The following is an 18674-nucleotide window of genomic DNA, read 5'->3' as shown; positions in this document are numbered from 1 at the left end:
TTCCGGTAAATCATTTTTAGTAAGGGGTGGTCCATATTCCTGGACATAGCTTGATATGGACACCTTGGGTAGTGTATGCAATTTCATGCAAGTGCGGCTAGTTTTATATCGGCAGTATGAAACGGACAAGGAATGTCTGATTTCCAGAGCATGTATACTCTGTTTACAGAAAGGATTGCCTCCATTTATCCATCATTTTGAAGATGTACATGGGGGCAATTGCAGTAGCCTAGTTTTTCATGGCATTGAAGGAGTTACTGCAAGAGAGGGCAGGGAAATGGGAAAAAAAAAAGCCTTTCTGCAAGCCGAAGCAAAGTGGATCCTGAGGACTAATGCACATAACTGGCTTAAATGAAAGACTTGACTACAGTGTAGTTTTGTAATTGTGCTAACAACTTTAGTTTGGTTTTTAGATACTGTTTTTGTAATGGTATTTTAACTTGTACATCTAGCTTTACACACATCACCATATTTATAGGGGGAGACGAGCACTAAGGGGGTTGGCCTGATGAAGTGTAAGGTTCACTTGCAATGACCACTAGTGTTCCCCATACCATCCAAAACATAATACTGTCCGGCTGCAGCATAATCTTTGTCCCAGCTGAAGCACAGGCTTGGAGAAAGTCCAGGAAGTAAGGACAGGACTAGCACTCCTCTGTGCTCACTCCTGTCCTACCAGACTGCAGCGTGAAACAGAGGAGGGGGTAACAGAGAAGCTTGCAGTGATTTGATGAAGAAACCCAGCACAGCAGACTCAGGGAGTAAATAAATGCATGGTGAGTGAGGGCCGTCTCAGCATTTTCCTTGGACACACCCCTTCCTGAGAAGTGGATATCAGAATGCCAAATACAGAAGTTCAATACATAAAAAAAATAAATGAATAAACACGACATTTAAATTATTTGCATAACCTCGTGAGTAACATATAAAAGCATTTTTTTTTTTCCTTGTGATATGACAGGTACACTTTGAAGCTGTGCTGCCCATTTTTCTTTCATTGTGAATTTGTATGCTGATCGGCCAAGTTTATTGGGCTTAAAGCACCCCGGATAGTGTGCTGTGACTAGTAAAGCCCAGAGTTTCCTGCCATAAAAACATTATTAACACATACAAGCCCGCATTAGGTGAATTATGTATTGTAGTGCCGACCACTGTCTCTTCTAGAGCTTGTGCTAATTGATTTTCCCCACTTTAGGACCCAGGTGTTATACTGGGCCAACTTCACTACTGGAATAGAAGTGGACATAAGACTTTTTATAGACATGGCCTATGGCTATAAATTCCCTGATCCGGATGTTAAAAGAGGAACTCCGCTGGAAAACATTTTTTTTTTTTTAAATCAACAGGTGCCAGAAAGTTAAACAGATTTGTAAATTACTTCTATTTAAAAACCTTAATCCTTCCAGTACTTATCAGCTACTGTATACTACAGAGGAAGTTTTTTTTTTTTTTTTATTTCCTTTCTGTTTGTCCACAGGTGCTCTGTCCATGTCAGGAACTGTCCAGAGCAGGATAGGTTTTCTATGGAGATTTGCTCCTACTCTGGACAGTTCCTGACATGGACAGAGGTGTCAGCAGAGAGCACTATAGTCAGACAGAAAGGAAATTCAAAAGAGAAAAGAACTTCCTCTGTAGTATACAGCAGCTGATAAGTACTGGAAGGATTAAGATTTTTTTAAATAGAATTTTATCTACAAAAAAAAAAAAAAAACAATGTTTTCCAGCAGAGAACCTCTAATCTGTATGACATTCTGGGAATGAAGGAAACAAGCCTGTCTACATTAGTGTACCCAAAAAGGAACATCTGTGACTGGGGATCTTTATTGACTCCCAATCCCAACCTCTGAAAAAATGTCTACCATTAACTGCAAATCATTTAAATATGGTACAATGACAAGGGGGGGGGGGGGGGGGATTTATCAAAACATGTGTAAAGGAAGAGTAGTGCATATGCCCATAGCAACCAGATTGCTTCTTCTATTTTTCAGAGGCCTCTTTAAAAATTAAAGTTATCTGTTGGCTCGGCTTTTCCTCTGCACGTTTAGATCAATCTCCAGCAATATCTTTCTCCCTTACATGTCCCACTTCTGGAATTCTCTTTTTAAAATAGTCAAGGTGCCTGGGATAGGAAAAAACGGGAAACCCATGAAAGTGCAGTACTCTATAAATAAAGTCCCCCTTAGGAACGTTTGGTGGTGACTGGCTCATGATAGTACGTATCGCACTGATCCAGAGTGACTTGTTGAAAAGATTCGGAATAGCTGATAGGCTAGAATTGAATTTTTGTATGCTAGTGACTGGTATATCTTTTTGAGGTTTATAATGGTACTTAAGGAGCAATTTAGTTCTCTTTCCAAGAACAGAGTAAAATAAAACCCTTTACCCTTGCCTCCACTGGCACAAGGGTCAAGACTCGTTTCTAGCAAGGATTTTACTTTCCAAACTAAGGCCGATTGTCTCTCTGGATCTGAGCAAAGGTCTGTAGTGAGAAGTCTTTTCCCTGAAGGAGACACAGTTTACTTTTAAACAATGCTTTATTGTGGACAATATTAAGTGATTTAAGGGGGGGGGGGGGGGAATTCCATTCATTTGGAAAAAGGTATAAGCCACCTTCAACCTGGGGCCTTGTGACATTCCTATGTTCCCTTGATCTCTTCAAAACTCTTCCTAGTATTTAAATATTTTTTTGGGTTCCCTCCTCCCAGGCCTCAAAAGAGTCTCCTGATGGGAGAAGGAGGCCTTCTCTTTCTTTCAGAAGCCTTGGTGAATATGGCATCTGAGGACAGGCCAAACAAATATTCACCTTCACAAGGGATGGCACAGAGCTTACTTTTGGAAGCCAAATCACCGTTCCACCCCTTCAACCACAGAGCTCTTCTGGCAGAGTTGGAAAGTGCAGCTGAGAGACTTAGGGCGTCTGCAGAGGCATCTGACTTAAGGTCGACTGCACTATTAAGAGTGGGCATAGATGACAGTAGTTGTTCTCTCGGGGGTCTCCCCTTTTATTTGAGCCTCCAGGTGACCTATCCACAGCTTTAGAGATATGGTTACTGAATTAGTGGCAATAGTTCGCCTAAAGGAAGCTGTGGTGGCCTCCCAACTCTCTCTGAGAAACTCCTCTGCTCTTTTATCCATAGGATCTCTGAGCGATCTCACATTTTCAAAAGGTAGAGCTGATTTTCTAAACATTTAATCCACAGGAGGGTCAATCTTGGGGGCCCTATCCTAACTTGTAGTTTCTTCTTTCTGGAAAGGATACTTCCTTTTCGCAGACTGAAGGATACAAAAACTTTATCTCCGGCTTCCTCCACTGCCTATTTATCAAGGCTTTTACATTTTTGTTAACAGGGAAAACTTTCCTCTTTCTAGGTGCAAAGTTCTCAAACATCCTGTCTATCCCAGATTGGGGCCATTTACAATCCTCTAGATTCATGGCAACCCTGACCTCCTTCACAAATTGGTCAATATTCTCCACAGGAAAAAGATTTCCCTAACAGCGCATCCGAAGAAGAATCAAATTCACTGTTTAACTCTCCTCCTTCCTCTAATCCAGATAAAACTCTGATGATCGCTCCCGTCTGTACATTCCCGCTTTAGAAACTGCCTGTTTTGACGTACTAGGCTCGTCATTATCTAGAGACAACTGGAATCTCTTAATCTTGTCCCTAACAAGGTCCTTGATATTTTTCACGAATGATGGATAATTCTCATTCAGCACTTAACTCAAATATGTCTTGCATTGGGCCTTAGGCTGGGAGCTGGGTAGCTTTAGTATGGATGTCCTTAGCCTAAGAGTAAATAACATACAATCAATACCCCATTAAGATAGGAGTGGGGTAAAACCCTTCTTGGAGTAGGGTCACACATAGCGCATCCGCAGTGTGAAATACACTCCAGATGCATTACATGTTACCCTACCCATAACCCACTAAGGATTACTGGTCAGGTTTCCAGGGTAAAGCTATTAGTTTCAGTGTACTGTGCAGTATGAAACTTCAAAACACTCCAGTAAAAAGCTGGTTAAATAGCCTAAGAAAAACTGTCTGGCCCCCTTTCCGCCTCTTCGGGTCCTAGGCTTAGCCTGCCTGTCTACCAGCTCTGTGGGGGAGGTTTAGCTAATCCTGTGCAGAGGAAGAGTGTTTCAGTTGCCCATAGTAACCAGATTGCTTATTTCAAATGTTCAGAGGCTTTATTTATAAATTTAAAAATTAACTGGTTGCTATGGACTACTGCTCCACTTTTGCTCTGCACAGGTTGATAAATCTCCCCCGATGAACCCAGCTTACTTATGTTCTGATGGGTCTGTAGATCACAGTCAATAGATCATCCCTCCCCTTTTACACCAACACACTACCTCCATCTCCTCCCTACCAAGTACTGCTGACCAACACCACATGCAGGACAACCTCCCCCTACACCCAGCCATTACTAACATGGGTTGAAGCATATGGTGAGAGAAGCGCACAAACACACACACACACACATCCCCACTCTCTGCAAGCTCCTACTGCCCAACGTAGGTCACCACACACACACTGGTGAGAAGCAAGTGCAGGCTTCCTCCATATGCCACCCCAGTCCACCTACTGGCCGCAGGGTATGCATGGAGTACCCGCCACACAACCACAGGAGTTCAGCAGCCAGGGAAGGCAGAGAAGCACCAGACAGCCAAAAGGAGCCAAGAGAAGAGATGAAGGACTGAAGAAGTCTCACGGACAAGTGGACAGCAGGGATGTCTAGACTCCTCTAGGAGGCTCACCCTTACTGCTTTTTTTTTTGAGGGGTTTGCAGTGCAAGTGGTCACTTCATGGGAGCTTAGTATATAAGTCGATCAGAACTTCCATTGGGGGTGGTGCACGTGGTGGATCAGGTCCAGAAACAGTGTAAATAAAGTCTCAGCACTCACCAAGTATATTCAGGAACAAGGAGCTTTATTGCATATCCTTCAAATTAAATAGGATGCCTTTTGGCGGTAGTCTTCCTTTGTCCTCTGTCTAGCAAGGGCAGCAGAGAAAGGCTACCGCCCAAATGCGTCTTCAAAAAGGAGCTGTCACAGGCAGAGGAGGAAAAACAAATGGACAAGTGTAATACAGCTGTTTTTTTTTTGCTTGTTTTTTTAAACACCTGGAAGTCCTAGCTCAACCGCAGGTCTAATGCTCTAAATGCATCCTATGATACTTCTAGCCTACAAACCTGAGGCAAGGAAGACATAACACAGACACAAATGAAGCTGTATCTGAAACAAGTCTTTGTCGCAGATGAAAAAAAACAGATGTACTAACCTGAAATGCTTTGGTTTTTTCAGCTTTGTGCTGTTTTTCTTCTTCAACTTGGCGTGCAAGACGATCAAGTGTTGAAGCCACTCTGTCCTTATGACGATCCACGTGATCTTTTATGGTTCTCTAAGATGCAGAAGAAATATTCAATTTAATAACGAATATAAGATAATAGTTTATGCTGAAACAACTGAAATCAAATCCACACATGTTAACTCTTTTAAACTACTCTGTTACAAGTTGCTGAGCTGTGCCTCCTTTATGTTGTGGTTGTCTGCAGTGCTAGTGTTGCCAATAAAACAATTACCCCCTTAAGGACACAGGGCGTTACAGGTATGCACTGACGTCCTGGTACTTAAGGACACAGGGTGTACCTGTACGCCCGTGGGAATTTCGGTCGCCGCCGTTCACCAGGCGGGGACTGGGATGCCTGCTGAAGTCATTCAGCAGGCACTCTGTGCAAACTCCTGGGTGGGGGGGTCCTGAGACCCCCGTCATGTCAGCCACAATTCCGGGTCAATCGGGTCCCTGGTGACCCAGAAAAAAAGGGTGATATATCATCCTTTAGCAGCAGGAGTGAGGTGGCACTGGTGTCCTGACGACTGTCATGATAAGTCCTGGTGTCCCTAACTGCACCCGCTCTGCCCCTACTCCGGAGGGCAAGAGCAAGTGCCAGGAGTATGTACCTGAGGCTGGGACACACGATCCCCGGCAGGATCGGGGCCCCAGGAGCGGAGTCGGCGGCAGGAGTATCCAGCGTGTGCAGCAGCAGGTGGTAAGGCTGGCCTCCTGCTGTTGCTTAGCAACAACTCCCAGCATGCCCTGCCGGGGATCGTGTGTCCCAGCCTCAGGTACATACTCCTGGCACTTGCTCTCGCCCTCCGAAGTAGGGGCAGAGCGGGTGCAGTTAGGGACACCAGGACTTATGACAGTCGTCAGGACACCAGTGCCACCTCACTCCTGCTGCTAAAAGGATGATATATCACCCTTTTTTTCTGGGTCACCAGGGACCCGATTGACCCGGAATTGTGGCTGACATGACGGGGGTCTCAGGACCCCCCCACCCAGGAGTTTGCACAGGGTGCCTGCTGAATGACTTCAGCAGGCATCCCAGTCCAGTCCCCGCCTGGTGAACGTCGGCAACCGAAATTCCCACGGGCGTACAGGTACACCCTGTGTCCTTAAGTACCAGGACGTTGTTATGCAACAGTAGAAGGACCAACTACAACTCCCAGCATGAATGGGCAGCCAAAGGGCATGCTGGGAGTTTTAGTAGTATGCCTCCAGCTGTTGCATAACTACAAGTCCCAGCATGTCCTTCGGCTGTCACTGCATGCTGAGAGTTGTCACAGCATGCTCTGATAGACCGTACATGCTGGGAGTTATAGTTTTGCAACAGCTGGAGGCAAACTGGTTGCAAAAAACTGAGTTAAGTAACAAACTCTCATGTTATGCAACCAGTGTGCCTCCAGCTGTTGCATAACTACAACCCCCCAGCATGAACGGATAGCCAAAGGGCATGCTAAGAGTTGTAGTTTTGTAACAGCTGGAGCTTTGCGCCGCCCGTCCCCCCCCCTTTGAATGTACAGGGTAAAGTTTGAGATGCAGCAAATTTTCCACTGCAGCTCAAGCTCCCAGCGGGAAACTCACTGTAAACCCCCACCCGAGTGATGGTACCCTAAAAACACTAAACTACACAAAATAAAAGGGTAAAACACTACATATACACATACCCCTACACAGCTAACTAAAAATTAAAAACGTCTGGTACAGCACTGTTTCCAAAACGTCAAAATGGAGCCTCCAGTATATAAATACCCCAAATGTGTATGCAAAGTGCTGTGTGGCGAACTACATGCTCAAAAGAGAAGGAGCGCCATTGGGCTTTTGGAGAGAGAATTTGGCTGGAATTGAAGGCCATGTGCATTTACAAAGCCCCCATGGTGCCAGAACAGTGGATCCCCCCACATGTGACCCCAATTTTGGAAACTACACCCCTCACTGAAGTAATTTACAAATCTGTTTAACTTTCTGGCACCAGCTCATTTAAAAAAAAACAAAAAAAAACAATTCCACCGGAGTACCCCTTTAAGGCTCACTGTACCCCTGTACATGCCCTGGGGGTGTAGTTTCCAAAATTCTATGCCATGTGTTTTTTTTTTTGTTTGTTTTTTTTACTGTTATGGCACCATAGGGACTTCCTAAAAGCGACATGCCCCCCAAAAACCATTTCAGAAAAATTACCGTAACTCTCCAAAAACTCACTGTCACTCCTTCCGAGCCCTCTAGTGTACCCCCAGAGCACTTTACGTTTACATATGAGGTATTTCCTTACTTGAGAGAAATTAGGTTACACATTTTGGGGGGCTTTTTCTCCTTTTACCCCTTGTAAAAATTCAAATACTGGGTCTACAAGAACATAGTGTAAAAATGGGATATTTAGAATTTTCTCCTTCACTTTGATGCTATTTCTGTGAAACACCTAAAGCGTTAAAAAACTTGCAGTTTTTATAATGGGGTCATTTATGGGGTATTTATAATACGAAGGGCCCTTAAATCCACTTCAAAGCAATTTTTCACCAAATTTTCAAAATCTGAATTTTTCAGGGACCAGTTCAGTTTTGAAGTCCTCTGATGTCTTCCAAAAGTAAAACCATGCCAACTCTATGAGCAAACATAAAGTAGACATATTGTATATGTGAATCAATATATAATTTGTTTGGTATGTCTATTTTCCTTATAAGCAGAGAGCTTTAACATTAGAAAAATGCTACATTTTCAAATATTTCATGACATTTTGGAATTTTTAACCAAGAAATTATGCAAGTATCGACGAAAATGAACCACTATGTTAAAGTAGAATATATCACGAAAAACAATCTCTGAATAAAGTTAATAAGTAAAAGCATCCCAGAGTTATTAATGCTTAACCCGTTAACGACCATGGATGTCTATACTTGTCGATGTGCCGTTAACGGGGTATGAAGCGGGCTCGAACCCGCATCATACCAGCCTGCCCCCAGCTGATTACTGTAGCTGGGGGCCGAAGTTAATAGCAGACATGCGGCGATCCACTACTGAGGTAGCCTGAGGGCTTACCTCTCCTTCCATGCCAGCCCCTGTGCTCAGAGTGATAAAGCCTGTCAGGGCCAGGATTTATCAATCGAGTGCAGAGCACACAGATCAATGTGGTTCTATGGAATCACATTGATCTGTATGAGGAATCAAATGATTCCTCCTAAAAAGTCCCCTAAGTGGGCTAAAAGTAAAAAAAAAAAAAAAAAAAAAAAAAAAAAAAGTTTAACACACACACACACACACACACACACACACACCACACACACACACACACACACCCCTTCCTTATTAAAAGTTTAAATCACCCCCCTTTTCCCAAATTCCATAGAAAAAAATATATAAACATAATAAAAATAAACATATGTGGTATCGCCGTACGCGTAAATGTCCGAACTATTAAAATATATTGTTAATCAAACCGCATGTTCAAGGGCATATGCGCAAAAAATTCCAAAGTCCAAAATAGCGTATCTTTGGTCACTTTTTATACCATAAAAAATGAATAAAAAAAGCAATCAAAAAGTCTTATCAAAACAACAATGGTACCGATAAAAACTTCAGATCACGGTGCCAAAAATTAGCCCTCATACTGCCCCGTAAGCAAAAAAAAATAAAGTTATTGGGGTCAGAAGATTTTAAATTTTAAATGTATTAATTTTCGTGCATGTAGTTATGATTTTTTCCAGAAGTACGACAAAACCAAACCTATATAAGTAGGGTATCAATTTAACCGTATGGACCTACAGAAGATAAAGTGTAATTTTTACCAAAAAATTTGCAGCTTAGAAACGAAAGCCCCCAAAATTTACAAAATGCTGTTTTTTCTTCAATTTTGTCATACAATGATTTTTTTTCCCATTTTGCCATAGATTTTTGGGTAAAATGACTGATGTCATTACAAAGTAGAATTGGTGGCGCAAAAAAAAAATTAATGATTATGATTTTCAAAAAGGTAAGGAGGAAAAAACTAAAGTGCAAAGACAGAAAAATGCTTGGTCCTTAAGGGGGTAAAGTGACAGTGGTCATATGTGCAAAAAATGCTCTGGTCCTTAAGGTCATAATGGGCTTGGGGGGGGGGGGGGGGTTAAGGATGCTCATCCCTTCAGCACATAGCAACCAGATTGTTAACTTTTTTTATTATTTATTTATTTATTTTAAACCCTTAAGGCAAGTTTTCGTTTTTGTTTTTTCCTCCTCCCCTTCTGAAGATCAGAACGCTTGTTTTTTTTTTTTTTGCGTCACCAATTGTACTTTGTAATGACTTCACTTAGTTACAAGGGTACCTACATTTATGTAGGTTTGATTTTAAAATAAAAGTACATTTAGAAGTTGACATCTCCTGACCCTTATAAAACTTTTTTTTTCTGCATATTTTGCAATAGGAGGGCTCAATTTTTGCTCCGGTCTGTAGTTTCTATTGGTACCATTTTTTGTTTTGATGGGACTTTATTGCTTATTATTATTTTTTATGGTATATGAAGTGACTAGAGATGAACGAACTTACAGTAAATTCTATTCGTCACAAACTTCTCGGCAGTTTAGGACTTATCCTGCATAAATTAGTTCAGCTTTCAGGTGCTCCGGTGGGCTGGAAAAGGTAGATACAGTCCTAGGAAAGTCTCTCCTAGGAATGTATCCACCTTTTCCAGCCCATGGGAGCACCTGAAAGCTGAACTAATTTATGCAGGATAAGTCATCACATCAACTGCCGAGCCGAGAAGTTCGTGACAAATTGAATTTACTGTAAGTTCGCTCATCTCTAGAAGTGACCAAAAATGCACATTTTTGGAATTTGGCATTTTTTGACGTGTACGCCATCAACCGTGCAGTTTAGCTAACCTTATATTTTAAATAGTTCGGACATTTGCGCACGCGGCACTACCACTTATGATTATTTTTATTACATTATTTTATTTAAATAATAGGAAAAGGTGGGTGAATCACAATTTTACTATGGAAATTCACTTATAAACTTTTGTTTAGCCCAAATAGGGGGCTATACAGTATAATTTCTCTTAGACACCTCCCAAAAGCAGACAGTTTAATTCCCCAGCAGAGTCCCATGAGACTTAATGTATTTGCATTCTCCAAATAGGAGAAACTCCCAATAGCGGACATGGACACACCTAATAGGGGCAAAACACTCCCAATAGGTGACAACCAAGCTTATATGCTGGCCCTACCTTGCACACAGGGATGCTGTCAGGAGGTACAGCCAATACACCGGTAAGAGGCCCAGGCCCCCGTTGCACCCTCCTGCAGAAGTCCTAGCACAGAAGCAGAAGACTGCTGTTAAAACAATGGTCTCCTGCTTCTGTACGTTTGCCGGCCACATCGTTCACCCCCTCCTTCCCTAATCCCCCCCATGCCAAATTCTCCCCCCCCCCCTTATTACTCCCCCGTCTGTGCCACATTTCCTCTTGATCCCTGCTGTGATATTTCCTTACCCCTTTATTACCCTCTGCGCAAATTAATCACCCCCTCTTACCAACCATCTGTGCCAATTCATTACCCCTTTATCCCCCTGTGCCACTTCATAACGAGGGAGGTGATGAATTTAAACAGAGGGTAATAAAGGGGGAATGAAATGGCGCAGGGGGATCAAGGGAAATTATGTGACACAGGGTATATATGGGGATAAAATGATACGGGGGAGGGATAAGCAGTGATTGCATATACCATTCAATGCTTTGCGATAGCATAGCATTGATCAATGTTATCGGTGCTCTGCTGCTCCAGCCTGCATGGCTGGCTAGGAGCATCAAACCACCGATCTGACAGCGAGGAGGCAAGTAAGGGCCCTCCCACCATCCTCTCAGCTGATTGAGACATCAAGGTTTCACCGTGATGGTCCCAACCAGCTCGGCTAAGCTGCCGGGATACTTTTACTTTCTGTTTAGACGCTGCAATCAACTTTGATTGCGGCATCTAAAGGGTAAATACCGGCATCGGCCCAATCGGCAGTGCGCAGCATTAATCCTGGGACGCACCGGGTGTGAAGTGTGCTTAGCTCGAGAGTACGCTTCAAACCCCGGTAACAGGACCAGGACGCAAGGGCATACCTGTATGACCTGCGTCCGTAAGGGGTTAAAGTAATCTATAGAAGTATAAAAGCAACCATCTTATTGGTTGCAATAGGCAACTGGTCAACTTTTGCTTTGCATAGGCTTTGATAAATCTCCCCCAGAGTCCTTTGACTATTCCGCAAATTAGCTGCCATTTAAGTACAGTCTCCACAAAGAAAATGAGTACTACAATACAGGCCGTGCACAGCAAATTCATACAAGTCCTGAGCCTCATCATCGCTACTAAGCAAGTCAACGCATTCCAGAACAGGTCTTAACTGGCCTTCCTTTACAGAAAAAAAGATACATACAACAGTTATTCAACATACCAGTGCTAGCAGAAAAATTACCTTCATCTGCCACTCACTATTTATGAAAGGTTTGAAAAGGGCACAAAAACATGACTCAGGGATATGTATCCTTGCCATCCGATTGACTTGAGCAGCAGAGCACCAATAACACTGATCAATGCTATGCTATGGCATAACATTGAACAGTATATGCAATCAGAAGGGGGGGGGCTAAAAATCATATGTGGTACCGCTACGTGCATAAATGTCAGATGACTTACACGTAAAAAAAAAATATACCAAAAGTCCACAATTGTGCATTTTTTTGGTCACTTCATATATCATAAAAAATGAATTAAAAAGGGATCAAAAAGTCCCATAAAAACAAAAATAGTATCGATAAAAACTACAGACCACGGGGCAAAAATGAGCCTTCATACATCACCGTTTGCGGAAAAATAAATAAGTTCTAGGGATCAGAACAGGACAACTTTAACATACAAAATTTTGGTGCATGTAGTTATAATTATTTTAAAGTAATACATTTAAAAAACCTACATGAATTAGATATGCTTGAGACCATATGGAGCTACCGAAGATAAGGTGTCATTCTTACCGAAAATTGCACTGTGTAGAAATGGAAACCCCAAAAAGTTACAAAATGGTGTCTTTTTTGGGGGTTTTGCGCGTTTTGATTTTTCTAAGGGGAGGAGGAAAAAAAACGACAATTGGACTGGTCCTTAAGGGGTTAAAAAGGCTTTGTTTACACTGCAATAATTGTTTCTGTTATACCATGTAATTAATCCGTCTGGTTACGTTGTAGCGTCATTTTGACTGCAATAACAGTTTCTTCACATCAAATCTTATTAAACTATAGTGCTCTTAGTCAAGTAAAAATGTTAATACCTAAATATGGAACCTGTTAAGGACATCAGTTTTTTTTTTCCTTTTAATTTTGCACTTACGATTTTTTCTCCTCTTCTAATAGCCATCATGCTTTATATTTCCCGGCTTCTTACATGCGATCAACCCATCACCGGCCGAGGCGGAACATCGCTGCGGCCAGTGATAGGCTGACTGCTCTCCAACGTTCCTGTCCCCAGGAAGCAGGTGAGGTCGGTACCGAAGGGGAGTTAAAGTTTATTTTGTTCATCTTTTGCAGCCCGGGCATAGGGATACAGCGTACAGTACAGAGTTCCAGCGCCGGTGGCCTGCAACAAACAGGAGGACGAGAAGGGTAGCGCTTGCGGGTGACATGTGATTGGTTCCCCTATGGGGACAGCGCAGTGCTGGGCTGATAATTAATTGGGGGGGAGGGAGGGGGAGAAGCAGAACAGCGCTCGTGGGTCACATGGAGGAGGGGGGGGGGGGGGGGGGGAGAAATATAGTTATATACCGTTGAACCACCATAAGTTACAAAAATACCATGATACACATTTTTGGTCATACCGCCCAGCTCTAACAGAGACGTCCTTTTCCTTTGCGGCCCATAGGTAGTTTTCTCGTATTGATCTGGCATTGGCATCTATGGATCTCTTCCCGGCGGTAAGAGACATCTCCTACACCACTAGGGGGATCTCAGACCACTCTGCTGTATCAGTTATTTTGCACCTTGGCCCTAGTCCCTCTTCCCGTATTTGGTGCATGCATCCGGGATGGTTACAAGCTGAGGCGGTTGGGGAGGCGTTAGGGTCTGTCCATGCTGATTATTGGGAACACAATGCCTCTTCTCCTGATCCATTAGTGCAGTGGGATGCTTATAAAGCAACAATTAAGGGTGCCTTCATAGCGGGAGTTGCGAGTCAGCGGAAGATACGATCGGCCTTAGAGAGTAAATTGTTGCAGGAGGTGGGTGTCTCGGAGGCTGAGTATATTAGGGATCAGTCCTCGGAAAATGAAAAGGGTGTGGGCTAAGGCTCAGCGATCTCTACTGGTTGTTCAAAAAGATAGGATTCAGTTGAGGTTGGCGGCCTAGTTTGAATTTGGGGATAAAAATTGTAAATTGCTGGCTTATTTGGCCAGGGATACTCGCCCTCTGGCCTCCATTCCATGTATCAAGGGTAGCTATGGGGTTGTTGTGGTGGACCCTCAGATGATTAATGCTGTTTTCAGGTAATTTACTCTAGCCTGTATGGTGCCCCCTCTCTGCCCTTTCAGGGGGAAGTCCTCTCATTCCTGCACGGTCTATCCCTTCCTATACTTAGTAGAGCTCAGGCAGAGGCTTTAGATGCTCCTCTTACGGTGTAGGAAGTGGCTCAGGCTATACGGGATCTTCCTCATGGGAAGACTACGGACTTGGATGGATTGGTGGGTGATTGGTACATGATGAAAGAGGTGAAATTGGCCCCCTGTTCTTTGCAATTTTTATCATTCTATAGCTGAGTCTGATGCTCTTGCGGGAAGCGCTCATTGTGGTGCATCTTAAGCCCGGTAAGGACCCAGTACTACCTGGCTCTTATAGACCCATCTCCCTTCTGAATGTCGATATTAAGATTTTGGCTAGAGTTCTGGCCACTCGTCTGTAATGGCGCCATTGGTACTGTCATTCATCCTGACCAAATAGGGTTTATGCCGGGCAGGTCCACTGATTTAAATGTGAAGCGCCTGCAACTCAACATTGCGACGGTAGGAGAGGGATTTCCTGCGGGTGTGGTTGTTAGTTTGGATATTTATAAGGCATTTGATTCAGTCCTTTGGCCATATCTTTGGGAGGTTTTGGGAGCTTTTGGGTTTGGTCCCAGGTTCTGTGCTTGGGTTCATCTCCTGTATGATAGTCCCAGGGCCCGTATCCACACTAATCTTGATGTTTCTGCTCCCTTTCCCCTGGGGCGTGGGACTAGGCAGGGGTGTCAGCTCGCTCCCTTCTTATTTGCGCTAGCAATAGAGCCCTTAGCTGCAGCCATTCGCAAGGACCCGGGTATCTGTGGTATTCCTAGGGGGTCTGTAGTCAAGAAGGTTTCCCCTCTATGCTGACGACGCTCTAGTATATATAGCAGATGCTGGGGATTCGCTACTGTCCCTTATGGACCTACTTGATAGATTTGGTGTAGGGCCTGCAGGTTAATTGGGCTAAATCCTCCCTCATGGTGCTTTCCTCTGGGGTCCCTCTCCCACCTTCTATTCCGGCTGGTGTGCAGGTGGTTCTACGTTTCCGTTATTTGGGTGTGGAGGTCACTCCGTCCCTCTTAGACTATATTCCTCTGAACCTGGAGCCACTATTGCACTCCACCGTGGAGAGACTGAAGGCATGGTCCGCGCCCCCTCTTTCCCTAGCTGGCAGGATGAATATTTTTAAAATGATATACCTTCCTAAATTTTTATACCTTTTTCACTTAGCTCCGGCAATTCCCCCTAGGGAATACTTTGGTGCATTATGTGGTGCTCTGGGATCCTTCTATTGCCAGGGGAAGCCTCCCAGACTCAGTCGGGCCCTGCTTCAGGCTCCCAAGCAGCAGGGCGACTTGGTTGCCCCTGATGTCTCTATTTTCTTGCCTCTCAGTTGGTCTATGCAGCATGGTGGATCGACCTGGATCTGTCGAATTCGGCTACTGCGCTTATGGGGCCTTATGAAGCTCTGGCCAATACACTACAGGTATCACCCTCGCTCTTCCTATCCTACTCCTATCCTGTTAAAGGGTACCTCTCATCAAAAAAACTTGATATATTATAGATTAATGCAATTGTAAAGTTATTCTGCATACATGTTGTTAAAAAATATGCTTCTTTCTATTTAATTTTCCACTTTGAAGAAATGACCACTAGGGGTCTCCCTACCAGTCCTGGCAGCAAGCATTTCAGACTCATGCTGGAGTCCTAAACACTACGAGCTGCCAGTCTGCTTTGTTCACAAAGGAGAACACTCAGAGCTGCCAGCCTGCTTTGTTCACAGCCTGTTTGGCTGTGAACAAAGCAGGCTGGCAGCTCTGAGTGTTTAGGACTCCAGCATGAGTCAGAAATGCTTGCTGACAGGACTGTTCGGGAAAAATACAATAGAAAGAAGCATATTTTTCATTAACATGCTATTGGAAAGTTATTCAACATTCATTAATCTAAAATATATCAAAAGTTTATTAGATGAGAGGTACCCTTTAACTATTGCTAAGGTGTGGTCTGTGGTGTCGATTAGATTTCCACAGCCCTTGGTATCTCCCAGGGCACCCTTGTGGAGGAACGTACATTTACCTCACCTACATGGGTTACAGGAGGCCAGTTTTTGGGGATCGCATGGCGTCAAATTTGTGATTCATCTGTTTCGGGAGGATCAGGTTTTCCTATTCTTCTCGGACATGAGAGAACGTTATGGCATCCCTGGAAATGCCTTGTTTAGGTATTTTCAGCTCACGCACGCGGTTCGAGCACAGTTTGGGGGTGTTGTGCCGGGAAGTGTGTTTGTAGTATGTCTGGTTGTCTGTGTGTGGGCCTCCTTCTGTTGGGTCTCAGCTAGGGCTGCAACTATCGATTATTTTAATAATCGATTAGTTGTTGATTATCGTAATCGGAAAAAATGTCAAAATGCCAAAAAAAGGGGGTTCAGCTGATTCTACTTGAAAAACTATGTACAATGGCCATATTAAAAGTTTCTAGCATGTGATGTGACCAAACAGCAATTTTTTATTTTTATTTTTTTTTTACGTTTACGCCGCTTGCTGTCATTATTAATGATCCTGTACAGAAACCAGTGTAAATTTGATACTGCCGCATTTGTAACTGTCTGAACTATTAAAAAAAAAATGTTAATGGTTTACTAATATTTTAATAGTTCAGACAGTTAGCCATATGGTAGTATCAAATATGTAAAAGAAATTTTTTTACTTTTTTTGTATAGCAATAGGAAAAGGGGGAGCTAATTTTTATTGGGGAGCAGTAAATTTAAATAGTTTTTCTTTTTTCAATATAGCACTCCTATACACATACAGACTGCAGTTCATTGCTTTTACAGACCCCTTTAGACAGCAGCCCCCCCCCCCCCCCTTTAGACAGCAGGGCCCCTTTAGACAGCAGCCTCCCCCCCCCCTTTAGACAGCAGGGCCCCCCTTTGGACAGCAGGGCCCCCACCCTTGTAGGCAGCAGGGCCCCCACCCTTGTAGGCAGCAGGGCCCCCACCCTTGTAGGCAGCTCACCTACAGCTGTCCTCTGACGGGGCTGCCGTTTCGCTGCACAGTTCTAGTGTACGCATCATGTAGTCCTATGGAGGAGCATGTGACACACACGTCACTCTGCTTCCTCCGTAACGTTACGCCGGGCGCAGGGGAGGAGGTGGAGTGACGTGTGTGTTACATGGTCCTCCATAGGACTACATGATGCGGACGCTATAACTGTGCAGCGAAACGGAAGCCCCGACAGAGGACAGCTGTAGGTGAGCTGTCTACAAGGGTGGGGGCTGCGGTCTAAAGGGGGGCCAAGCTGCAGCCCCACATGTCCCCGCCGCTGCCTTGCTCCTAGCGCCCCGCCAGGACATGCCTATTTTCTGCTGCTCCTCTCTGTACCCGACGGAGATGAGCAGCACGTCCCGGCACTGCGCTGATTGTACTAGGAGCAGGGCAGCGGCGGGGACATGTCGGACGGCGGTCAATAAACGAATGAATGTAGCCTATATGCGGGACATGTCGGCTTCATTCATTCATTCACTGCCGCCACTGACGGCAGACAACGAATCGGGCGATTATTCGATAACGGGATTCGTCGACAACGAATCCCATTATTGATTTTAATCGATTAATCGTTGCAGCCCTAGTCTCAGCGTTGCTCTTCTGTTAGATTGGTACCCATTTTGCTGCACCTTTCTCCTTATGATGGTGATGGCCTGGTTTCTGGGAACTCTCGGAGGTGCTAATTGTCTGTGATTGTTCTTATTTCGACATGTTGGCGGTGTTTGTTATTGAAATTAGCAAAACTTAAATACTTAAGACGCACTTTTTCACCCCCAAATGTGTGAAGGAAATGTCTGTGCATCTTATGGAGCGAATGTGTGTGCAAATGAAGTGCAGGGGAGGCTGCACCTGCTCCTGGGTCTGTATGGCGAAGTGCTCCACTGCCTCCGATTCATGCCGCTGCCGCGTTCTTCCATCCTCTTTGCTGCCACTGTCCCGTTCTCCTGTCCGCATAATGGAGTCTTATGGAGGAGCATGTGACACACATGTCACTCCCCTGCGCCCAGCGTAACGCTACAGAGGAAGCAGAGTGACGTGTGTGTGTGTGTCACATGCTCCTCCATAGACTCCATTATGTGGACGGCAGAACAGGGCAGCGGTAGTGTTATACCGGTAAGCAACTACAAGGGGGGTCCTGCTGCCCACAAAGGGGGGAGGGGGGTCCTGCTGGCCACAAGGGGGGTTTGGTTCAGAATAATTTTTTCTTGTTCTCCTCCTCTAAAACCTAGGTGCATCTTATGAGTATTGTTTTAATCGTATTGATCCACAGAATAAAGATCACGTCAGTTTTGTCATCATAGAGTAAAAAAATAAAAAAATATATAAAAAAAAGGCCTCATATGGCTCTGGAGAGGAGGAAAAATTATTATGTTAAAATGAAACATTGCTGTGCCCCCTCAAGGCCTAAATGGGGTGTGTTCTAAATAGGTTTTGTTTTGTTTGTTATGTTATTTGAAAAATGGGAAGGGGGGTTATTATTGGGTGGGCTTATATCTTAAAAAATAAAACAAAAAAGTTGACTACTACTATTAAAAACACCAATATTGCTAGAAAAAGGTAAAAAGATCAATGAAGCAATGCGGTGACAACTATATGTAGCATACAACATACGGACTATGGGGGGAATTAATCAAAGAATTACCCTGTTTTTTTGGGGGGGGGCAATTTAATGCACTGTAAAATTTGCGACTTCCGGTTTAAACAAGAAATCAAGGTGTGTTGCAATACACAGATTTGTAGTAACTTTAATGTTAAAGTTCGGTTCCCCCCGCTAAGTCCACCCATCGGTGTCCGGGCACAGCGGGGGGAACCGTG

The 18674-nt window shown here is 44.0% G+C and overlaps 1 protein-coding gene across 8 annotated transcripts in view; it reads right to left on the bottom strand.

The window, feature by feature from the left end:
* ZNF451 (zinc finger protein 451) overlaps positions 1–18674 on the bottom strand; it is a 105564-nt gene that overhangs the window by 68893 nt on the left and 17997 nt on the right. For all 8 annotated transcript variants that reach the window (XM_056565782.1, XM_056565783.1, XM_056565781.1 and 5 more), the window contains one exon: positions 5283–5402. In XM_056565782.1, the coding sequence (XP_056421757.1) occupies positions 5283–5402 (120 nt within the window). The remainder of the gene's footprint in view (positions 1–5282; positions 5403–18674) is intronic.

The sequence above is a fragment of the Hyla sarda genome, chromosome 3, assembly GCF_029499605.1.
Source record: "Hyla sarda isolate aHylSar1 chromosome 3, aHylSar1.hap1, whole genome shotgun sequence".
NCBI classification, from domain to species: domain Eukaryota; kingdom Metazoa; phylum Chordata; class Amphibia; order Anura; family Hylidae; genus Hyla; species Hyla sarda.
The sequence above is the reverse complement of the archived record's forward strand: the minus strand, read 5'-3'. Positions and strand labels throughout refer to the sequence as shown.